Source organism: Mus pahari, chromosome 14 (assembly GCF_900095145.1).
Source record: "Mus pahari chromosome 14, PAHARI_EIJ_v1.1, whole genome shotgun sequence".
Classification (NCBI taxonomy): domain Eukaryota; kingdom Metazoa; phylum Chordata; class Mammalia; order Rodentia; family Muridae; genus Mus; species Mus pahari.
The window spans coordinates 36,593,635-36,604,929 of record NC_034603.1 but is presented as its reverse complement, the minus strand read 5'-3'; the positions used below and the strand labels follow the sequence as shown (position 1 = coordinate 36,604,929).

The window sequence follows — 11,295 nt, the reverse complement described above, 5'->3', positions numbered from 1 at the left end:
CCTCCCTCCCTCCCTCCCTCCCTCTTTTGGTTCTCTAGAGACAAGGTCTCATTATGTAGCCCTGGCTGTCCTTGAACTTACTATCTCCAACTCATAGGGATCCACCTGCCTCAGTCTCCTGACTGTTGAGATTTGAAGGCATGTGTCACCACTCCCAGCCGTTAACTTTTCTTAAGATGTTTGGACTCCTGAACTAAATGAGGTTACTGAAAGCTATTATTACTAGGTCTGGTATCAGCTGGGGATGTAGTCAGAGTCAGAGTGCTTGCCTAGCACATGCAAGGTTACGGATTCAACCCCTAACACTGCAGGGCTGGGGGACAGGGAAAACTGTTACTATTCTGTGAGCGGTCACTTCCCTCAGTGTGTTATGACTGAGACCTTGCAATGCTGTAGCACACTAATTCTGCACCAGTTGTATGACTCTCCAGAGGCCCCTTCTTGTCTTTGCTGTTCAATTCAGTCTGTGGGATTGGAATGCAGAAATTGTCAGGGAAACTGATGCTGTGGTCAGTGAGGTGCCTATATGAGCCAGAGATGTGAAATACAGAGTCCTTAAAATCATGCACCATCCTTCCAAATTATGATAAGAAGAAGATTGACAATCTCTTTTAAGGTGTTTTCCTAATTTAGAGGGGAGACAAGTACAAGACCCCTGGTTTCCCATCCCTAGGCATGGCAACAGGGATTCTTTGGGTCACATGTATTTCACTGTCTCCTTTCCCTATCTCACCCGGGCAAATGTTTGAGCGATGTATAAGAAGCCCCAAAGCATTCTAGCAGTGCCTGGGAAGGGAGTGGGGGTGACCCAAATGCAGGCCTGAGATCGGGGCTGCGGCTTTAAAATCAATATGCAGACTAGGATTCTGTGTCACTGCTGCTGGTTTTACTAATGGTGTCATGGGACTGTTCCTCTCCTAAGACATCGGAGACATCAGAAAGATCTTACACGTAGCTAGTATCTTTTTTTTTTTTTTTTTTTGGTTTTTCGAGACAGGGTTTCTTTGTATAGTCCTGGCTGTCCTGGAACTCACTCTGTAGACCAGGCTGGCCTCAAACTCAGAAATCCACCTGCCTCTGCCTCCCGAGTGCTGAGATTAAAGGCGTGTGCCACCACACCCGGCTTTACATAGCTAGTATCTTAAAACTACTATCACAGTCATACTTAGTAAATTAATTATATAAATGCTACTTCTATCTCTAAAAACTAGCAGTGAACAATGACAATTTTTTGTCCCAACAAGAGCTAGGAAAGCTACCATCTTTGCTTCTATTCTATATAACAACAGATGTTCTCTACAGATGTGGAGGGAAATATTATTTAAATCATTTCCAAAATTCTAAGTATTTAGTTATATATTGTTTTGAGGTTTTCCAATCATGGGTGACAACTATATCCTTGTGTTATTTATTCTACAGTATACAACAGAGCCTTGGTAGAAGATGAGCCATGGGGCAAGGATCCACTGCACTTTGCAGGGTCAAGCACAAGTGCTCCACGAAGGTGAAAAATCAGATTCCAGTTTCAAACAGCAGGGTCTAGTTTTCCCTATCTGCTTTGTCACCTTTGCCTCAGTTCAGGCAGTTTAGGCCACTGAGGAAGGACAGTGTCATCTGAAGACGGCCGAGAGGCAGATGCACTGGCTCGAAGGCATTGCTTTAAGTGGAGGTAAAGTTTGAAAAATTAGTCATTTCCAAATCTACTCTCAGGTGCCCCACTGTGACTTGGAGCAGCAATGGACGCAGTAAGGCCTTTGAACGACCTGTTAGACGAAAACCCACAGTGGTACTATGCTCACAGCTGCCTGGTGGGTGGTACCAAGGGCGTAAAGCCAAATATAACTTTCAATTATGTTATAAAATATATCTTAAAGTTCACAGATAAATCTTTGCTTAAAGTTTACTTTTATAACTTGAATTTAAAAACCAATGTTTCTTTTATTTATTCATATTTTCAAGGAAGCTATAAAAGAGCAGCTGTACAACTTGGGTGGCTATACTCAAAAAAGTGTGGACATCGCCACGTGTGGATGAAAAACACTCGGGCATCGCTCTGTTGTTTTCACATGACTCAGCAATCCTATTCTAGGTGTGTGCTTGAGAGCAGTCACTGTCCCGATGAAACAAGTGCCCAAATGTTCACAACAGCCCAAACTAAAAGCCAGTGCCTGCCAGCTTCTGAGTGGACACTGAAATAGGGCATATTTAATGCAGCAGAATGTTCTTAGACCATGACAAAAGAACATTGTACTTCTAATGATACAATGTACACTGAACCTCAAAAACATGCTTAGTGAAAGAATGGCCAGAAAACGATCCCCATCCATGTTCAATGTCAGAAAAGGCACATACACAGGGGACAGAAAGTGGACTGGTGTTGCCAGCACAGGAGGAAATGGGAGGTAACTGCCAGGAGAGAAGGGTTTCTTGTAGGAAGACAGAAAAATGAAAATGCCCTACATGTGTGATGATGCTGAATTGTGTGGCTGTGAATATATGCAAATGGACAAATTGTACAGAATGGATTGTATTACAATATTTGGCCAACAAAGTTCAGTATAAATTCAGAATCCAGAGGTAGAAAGGAAATTGGGAGAAAAAAAATGAAACAAATAAATAGTGACTCTGTAAGGTCAGTCCTCTGCAGGCTCTGCACCCCCAAATTCAACCAAAAATGCAGAGTAGCCTCTGCACAGGTTCCTATTTATCAACTACTTACACAGCATGTATATTGTAACAGACATTATAAATACTGTGTGACTTATATTACACAAGAGACTACATAGGCTCAATTTTATATATGGTACCTGAGCATCTGAGGCTTTTGGCATCTGCGGAGCGTAAGGAGAGAGGCCTAGAGCCAGTCTCACCAAGGTACCAGGGGAATACTATATAAGCTCATATTCTTAAGGGTGTTGGAGAGCAACTAAGAACCAATACTTGTACATTGCTAAACACATCACACAGCTACTAGCAACTTGACTGAGGTAGCGATGAATGTGGGAAGGCAACCTTGGGGCTGTGTACATAGATAGCACATGCAGAGACGTGCAACCCAGCAGGGACAGCAGAGCTCAAAGCAGCAGCCTCCTCCTTTGGGAAAAGCTGCTTCCAGGGATGGACTGGAACTCCAGAGGCATCCAAGTGTCTCACATACATGCATGCTACTCAAACACAACTGGAATGCCCTGTAGTTTAAAATGGCATCAAAACAAAATGTAAATATCAATGTTTCAAAGAACCTGGAAAATCTAACTCCTTATCTTGCTTATTTAATGCTATCCCAGGCTCAGGCAGATTAAAAGGTCATAGAGTGCACCTCAAATGCACAAAGGAAAGCTGGGTTCTTGTCTGTGTTGTCCTCCTCCAACTACCAAAGATGCCTCTACATATCCCATAGCATGACAGTTCATTCAGTAACTTTTCCAAGCTATGCTGCTGGCCTGGATGGCGTGGGGGGAAGTCACGAAGGGCATCACAGGCCTTCACAGGTAAACAGAGCTCTGGGATGGACAGTTTCTATCACCTTCAATGTTAAGAAAGATACTTGCGAATCTCAGTACCTGTGACAGTTCTGGCGGCTATGTAGGTCTGTATGACCTTTATGTGTATATTAATAGACCAACCATGATTCAACAGCACTGCTTCTTGCTTTAAATTATCGACATGGTCATGCTTGAGGAAGACAGACAAATCAAAGCTCTTGCAGTGCCCTGGTGAGGATCATGTCCAAAGCCATATGTCCTGCTCCTCAGGGACTCCCAGGAAGCAAGGGATGGAAGCCAGCTCTGGTCTGTAGTTTGTTCAATGTTGGGAATTCTGGGGTTAAAATGTAGCTCAGCACAAAGAAAATTCTAATTTATTGAGAATATTAAATACAACAAGGCAAGCCTTTAGGCTAAAACACACATACAGGCATAAATTATACAATGCCATAAAAACTTAACAGAAATGTAGTGTCCCCAAGGGTACAACTTTCAAGGTCATATCCCAAATTTAAAATGTAATGTACAGCACAAAACAAAAGTTTTCATGTGCTTGTTAAACAGTAAGATAATTCCACCTAAGATGACAGATGAAATCATCTTAAGCTTAAAGACTTCGTACACATGCACTTCAGTGTTACGGTAAGAGGGGAACTGCTCAGATTTATCTGGAACACGCGTGGAAAGAAAGCACAAGCGCATGCTGCTTTGGTGGAAGCAACACATTTCCAGCATTAACTCTCGTTTCAGCACAGACTCCGCTCAGAGCCAAGAGTGCTACTTGTTTCTAGGAGAGGCTCTGTCCAAAGAAATCAGCGCAGGCACTCAAGACCGAGAAGCACAAAGAAAATCACTTGCCTGGGGTTTCACTGGCTTAGGCGACTCCTGCTGCTCATTACAAACAGATAAGCAGACATTAGCACAAAGCACAAAGTCAGCAGGCAGCAGGAGCTGGTTTGGCTGGCACACACAGGCTTGCCAAAACTACCACAACATCTCAAAAACCCGAGAGGCCTTACTGACACCCATATTTTGTGTTTTTATCTTTTTATCATCTATTGATTCCTCCCACAGACCTCCCCTACACCCCAGAACTGCTATAGGCAGCAGCCATAGGTACTCTGTAATATGGAAGAACCACTAAAATGATTTACAGACACTCCTTTGGTTGACATAAATCTTCATAGGCACTGCTCATTAATTTATAAATTGGGCTTCAAGCCACAGCCATAATTCCCATTTGAGAAAGCCTAGTTAATTTCCTTGTATTTGCCTGGCTCTTCCTGAATGGGAGGAAGAGTGAGTCGGCTGGGTATGTGGCCAGGAGCTGCTTGCCAGCAGTGTATGGAGCAGCTGCTGTCGCCTGGTTTGCCTCTGCTATTATACAAGAATGAAATGCAGACAGAATGCAACAACACAAAGACTTACAGGAATATTATGGTCCTTTCTTCCTTTGTGAGAAGAAGCAACGTGGGCAAGGTACTGAATGACTTTCTTGGTATTTTCTGTCTTCCCAGCACCCGATTCACCCCTAAAAGAAATAGCAACACCAGCTACTTTAGAAAGAGAGCTGAGCACATGTGTTCCAAAATTATAACTGATACATGAAACTGAGCAGAAGATTTGGGGAAAGAAAAAGAGAGAAAGCGGGAGAAAATGTATGGGTAACAATAGTAATAGGTAAGAAAATGTGTTATTGTTTTTAAATTATCAACTCTCAGAAACTTCGTTATCACCACTGAACCACCTTGGAAATTGTTTTCTTTCTTAGAATGCATTAAAAATGTGCACTAGAAATGAGCTCTGGGTTGCTAAGGAGAATTGACTGTTGCCTATCTTTCACTTTCCCACCATTTCGATGAGCACACACGCACTGTTTTCATGGTTTTGAAACAGAGTCTGCTACTGAAGCCAAGGCTAGCTAGCCTAGAACTTACAATGAGACTAGCATTTTGAAATTACAGTGATCCTCCTGCTTCAGCCTCCCAAATGTTGGGATTAAAGGCTTAAGCCACCATGCCTAAGAAAATTATTTTTTAAGGATATGATTAAGATGGGCGTAGCAGTACACACCTTTAGCAGTAGCACACAGGAGGCAGGAGCAGACAGATCTCTTAGGCTAGCCTGGCCTACAAAGTGATTTCCAAGACTATCAGGGCTACACTGAGAAACCCTGTCGTGGGGTAAAAAAAAGGGTATTGAACAAAACCAAACAAATAGTCACTGGTAGTACTGGTGAGACGACATAGAAAAATATACACAGCAGATTTTCTTCTGCTTCTAGGGTTTAAGAGCTTCCATGAGCAAACAGAAATGTACTAGAATTGTCATGGAAAAAGAAAAAAAAACCAAATAAACAACCTCAGTGAGTGCATCTGAGACCTCCAGTAGCACTGGCAGAAACCAACACTCCTCTGCTGATGCAGTCTGAAGGACCTGACAGCTGGGCGGCCTGCTGGGCACTGGTGCTCATCAAAGCAGATTCCCACTGGTACTGGCCTCACACAGGGCTCCTGACCCCATGACCTCATGGGCTGGTTTGTGTCTGACCCCATATAATAACCTCACATAGTATGAACTAAGCTTGACCTACAGAGACCCTTCTGTGTACTCAGGGACACACACCCGGGTTCTCACTCCTCTGCTCAGAATAATTTGGGTCTCCAGAAAACAAGCAATGGTTTACTCTTTTAATAATCACATATATTAAAATGTTATATTTAAAGAATACCTTTATAAATTACATATACAAAATCATTCTATATAACTATAGCAGGGAATTGTAGGTGCAGTTAGTCACACACAGTGCAGTCTCAGTGCATTGTCTTGCCACTCTGCTCTCTAGCAACTCCCGACTCTTCTCCTTGGAATAATACTAAACCGCACTGTTGGAGCTGCCCACTCCTCAAGTTTCCAGCAGCCTTACAGCTGGGCAGAGGGATCCTATTCTCTGAGCTTCCCAACTGAAAAATGTAGGCGATGGACCGGCTCCCTCCTAGTTCCAAAGTCTGGTGATCCTAGACACAAACCACCCACTCACTTGCTGACTTACAGTCACACTTCACGTTTGCTAACTGTGATGGCTAATCTCAGTTGTCAACTTGACTACATAGATCTGGAATCAACTAAACTCCAAGCATCTTGAGTATAATTGTGGGGGATTTTTCTCGAGTCGATCATTTGGGGGGGGAGACCTACCCTAAATCTAAAACACTGTAGTCAGCAAACTCCCAAAATCTGGGCTCCACGTCTCGTGGCGGCCCACATAAGAGGGCATGGAAGGAAGCTTTGTCTTTTGCCTGCTTGCTCTCACTCTTGCTGACAAATCCATCCACTCTGCTGCTGAGGCATTATTCATTGGTATTAGAACCTACTTCTTGGGGTTTCCACATATACTGAAGACCAGCGGAGACAGCCAGCCTACAAGAGTGAGTAATACTGGATGCCCGGCCTTTCCATCAGGAGGCAGCCACTGCTGCACAGACCTCAGCCTGCAAGCCTCTCTAATAAATCCTTACTTACAAACACATGATCAGCGCTGTTTCTTTAGAAAACCCTGACTAATACACTGGCCAACTCTGCTTCTCCTTGGAGTTTCTGAGTCTTAGGTACTCAAACCTAGCGAACTTTTATTAAGGTTTCTGCCCACGTTTGAAAGCCCGCATTTAAGATTATTACATCCTTCTAAATTCTCATTTTATGTAATTTGTATTATTACATCTCTCTGCGTTTTCTTCTAGACGTTTGAAAAGTTTCAGATTTTATTGCTGAATCTTTAGTCAACCTGAAAGAAAATTATAGTTTGAGAAAATGTAATTCGCATGCGCAGCTGACTTGGCTCACATCCCAGTGTGGCGTCGCCAGCGATCTGAGAGGTGATCTTCACCCTGCCTACTTGTTTCTCTTTGCCTATCCAAGGCCAGCACCACAAAGCAGGGGTTTTGGAAATACAATTAGCAACCAACCATCAGCACCTCTTTGGAAAACAAAAAGAAGAAAAATAGTCTATCATTTTTCATAGATAAACTTTAAATAGCTTTGTTCCACTGTACTTGATCCACCGTCCTGCAACCCAGCTGACCACCACCCAAAGTAGTGGGTGAGAAAAATAGCACCAGCAGAATGTGACCTTAAGGAAAATGGTGATTTTATCTCTCGGGAAATTCTTTCATTCAAAATAAGTAGAGAGGACGTTTAGTTGTCTGTCATAGCCCAGTATCTAGTTTAGCAAATTTAGTCTCAGGAATATTGTTGAACAAATGAATGACTGCAGACCACACTCGTTTTTGCTTCAGTGTACCTGTTAGTAATGTCCTTCCATCACCATATTAACGAGCTGGCTACCACTAGCTTGCAATTTTTTTATACTTTTATCCAGACATTCACAAATACTTATAAACCAAGTTCTATGGGTCAGTCACTCTTCTAAGTGCTCAAGTATGGGGGATAGGACACAAACAAACAAGGGGAGAGAATGACTACAGACCATGATGACTTCTCTGAAGGAGATGAGACAGACACTGGAGGGAGAAACCTGAGGAGAAGGGCCAGCCATCTTCATATGCCAGACACCTTCTCCAAGACAACTAAGAACTAGCAGGTGAGAAGACCAGAAAACATCCAGGCAGATGGAGAGACACACGCAAGGCGCACATGCAAGGAGAGACACATGCAATGGCACCAAGCAGGAAAAAGCTTGGTGTGTTCCTGGACCTGCTGACTGAAGATGGGGGTGGGGGTTGAAAAAATTTTCATATGGGTCACATATCAGATATCCTGCATATTAGATATTTACATTACAGTTCATAATAGTAGCAAAATTACAGTATGAAGTAGCAGTGAAAATACTTTGATGGCTGGGAGCCACTACACCATGAGGAACTGTATAAAAGGGTCGTAGCATTAGGAAGGCTGAGACCCACTGCTCTAGAAGAGTAGCCAGTGCTCTTAACTGCTGAGCCACCTCTGAGGCAACTAAAGTATTATTTCTTAATAGCCATAAAACAGTTTACTCTTTCTGTTGCTAATATTCAAAGTTTCACTGCTAATCTATTGGCTGTTGGTTGCAAGTAAGCAAATTTTTTTTTATTATGCTCAAGAAATAAGCTTTTCATTTAGCCTGACAATGATTTGTCTTGAAAACCATTATGACTGTTACTGCTCAGCTTTGTGTCTCTGTAGTTGCCCAAGCTCTTGCTCCCATCGCATTTATTATTGAAGTAGCTGTACTTCAATAACAGCTTATGTCTGAGGCAACTCCCATACTGTCAGGTCTAATGGAGCTCTGCTGTATTATATAAATGCTGCCTTGGGGGCCAAAAAGATAGCCCAATGATAAAAAGCTTGCCACGCTACGTGTAAGGGCCAGAGTTTGAAACCCAGAACCTATGCCTGTAATCTTCAATGATGATACAGTGGTTAAGACCTTGAACTATGGAATAAATATGATCTGTTTAGATTTAAATCTTTACCATGAGATACTGAGTGTCCCTCACATGTTGAAAGCTTGGCTTCTAACTCACGGTAGTACTGGCAGTTAGGAAGGAGACTTAGTGAAAGAAACTTAAGTCACCAAGGTATGTCTTTGCTTGCCTCACTTACAGCTTTGTTGCGATGCATGCTCTTTGCACTGTCAACAATGGAGCCAACCAAGCAGGGGATGAAACCACGAGCCGGAGAAAGTCTCTCCCCTTTATGCATGTACTTAAATAGAAAGGGAAAGACCAGAAACACATTGCCTACCTGTAGTGCTCTAGCTAAGTTACTTGCTCATCTGAGACTCACTATACAAACTGGGAAGACGTTACTTCGTAGAACTGAACTAGCACATAAGTATCTAGAGTCATGGCTGGCAGTGAAGAGCGAGGACGACAATGATGATGATGAGATACCAACAGGAAGTAACAGACAGCAAAACAGATTTCTTATGTTACACAGAGATTAGAGAAGCATCAGAATACAATACACTTGGGAAAAACAAAACTCAAAACACAAGGGGAAATGACACATCTCGATAACAGAGGCTGAGAAGTGAAAAGCACCCTAAAGGAGGAGCGCTGGGTAAGGAAACTCATGGGAAAGACCACTGGCTGTTTTCGAGGTTAGGGGTCCAATTCCCAGCACCCACATAACACGGTGGTTCACAATCGTCTATAACTCCAACTCTAGGGCATCTGATGCTCTCTTCAGGTCTCCATGGGCACCAGGCATACAAGTGGTACATATGCACCCATACACACCAAAGAAGGAAATAAGTAAAGGGACAGAGAAGCAAACAAGAAGCCCAGCAGAGAGAGCTCTGCTGCAGAGGACAAGAACCCTGAAGTGTGGGAGCACAACAGATGGAGACCTCCACCAGGAGGCAGCAGACACTCTGGCTTCACTCCCACCAAGAAATAAATGCAGCTTCAGCCTTCGAGTGGTGTCCCCTGTCACTGCTGGTCACCAGGAGCCCAGGTAGGAAAGGAGGGGTGACCAGCACCATGCACCCTATTCCTTTACAGAAAGTGTGAGTTGGGAGTACAAACTTAACCTAAAGCCAAAACAGCCTGCTGAAGCAAGCTGGACGTTATCTATCAGTAGTTTTTAACCAGTCTTCATTAGCTCCTCAAAGGGATATAAAAAACGGAAACAAACCCCTAATAAAACAGTACAGAGAAGCAGGTCACTAACGCGATGACTACTCTGGGATCATGGGATCTTTCTGGGAATCCCTTCTGCACCCAGTCAGTTCTGCCAGTGAGAAACCTTTTCCCTGTTTCTCTTCTCGGGATGTGCTGTGTGAATCCTGGTTTTAAATGACCTCACCCTGAGGATCACCGCCTGCCTTCTACACTGAGCAGCACCTGGACACGGCTCTTTCAGAAAAGCACCACTTCTCACTCTGTCTTTACTTACCATCTGTCTCCTTAGCGTTGTGGGCTGGTGAGATGCTCAGTGGGTAAGAACACTGACTGCTCTTCCAAGGTCCTGAGTTCAAATCCCAGCAACCACATGGTGGCTCACAATCATCCATAATGAGATCTAACGATCTCTTCTGGTGTGTCTAAAGACAGCTACAGTGTACATACATGTAATAATAAATAAATCTTGGAGCTGGAGCAAGCAGAGGTCCTGAGTTCAATTCCCAGCAACCACATGATGGCTCACAACCATCTGTACAGCTACAGTGTACTCATATACATAAAATAAATAAATCTTTAAAAAAATTAGTGTTGTATTTTTTATTCACATACCCAGCTAGCATTTACTGCACACACAACACATGTCAGGTACAACATAGGCAATAAGTCTTCTATAGTCTTAAACTTTAGAGTCTAAAAGTAGTAATCTGTGCCAGCTGTCCAGAGTTGTCTAGTTTCTGGTTATCTTTGAGCTAATTTCCTTTTTCTATAAACAGGTTTCTCCAAAGTTTAAACCACTATAATTAAGACAATTTATATATTTTTTAAAGATTTATTTATTATTATACATAAGTACACTATAGCTGACTTCAGATGCACCAGAAGAGGGTGTCAGATCTTCAACCTTGAACCTGCTTCAACCTGGGATTACAATGCTCACGTTACAGGTGTGCCCACCATGCCTAGTTTATGCCATCAAAACCCGAGCACTGTGCATGTGGAGCAAGCACTCGGCCAAGGGAGCCACACCCTCAGCTCATATTTAATCCATTCTACACTCTTCAAAGTAACAAACTGCCCTCAACACAGGACTCGCTCTGGATATTTGTATATGGTAGATAACTGATATACGAAAACCAAAACAAGGGGTTGGAGAGATGGCTCAGCAGCAGTTAAGAGCACTGGCT

General features: G+C 43.0%; 1 protein-coding gene across 2 annotated transcripts in view; it reads right to left on the bottom strand.

The window, feature by feature from the left end:
- Myh10 (myosin heavy chain 10) overlaps nt 1-11,295 on the bottom strand; it is a 119,219-nt gene that overhangs the window by 66,222 nt on the left and 41,702 nt on the right. For both annotated transcript variants that reach the window (XM_029546082.1, XM_021211456.1), the window contains exon 5: nt 4,914-5,016. In XM_029546082.1, coding sequence (XP_029401942.1) covers nt 4,914-5,016 — 103 coding nt within the window. The remainder of the gene's footprint in view (nt 1-4,913; nt 5,017-11,295) is intronic.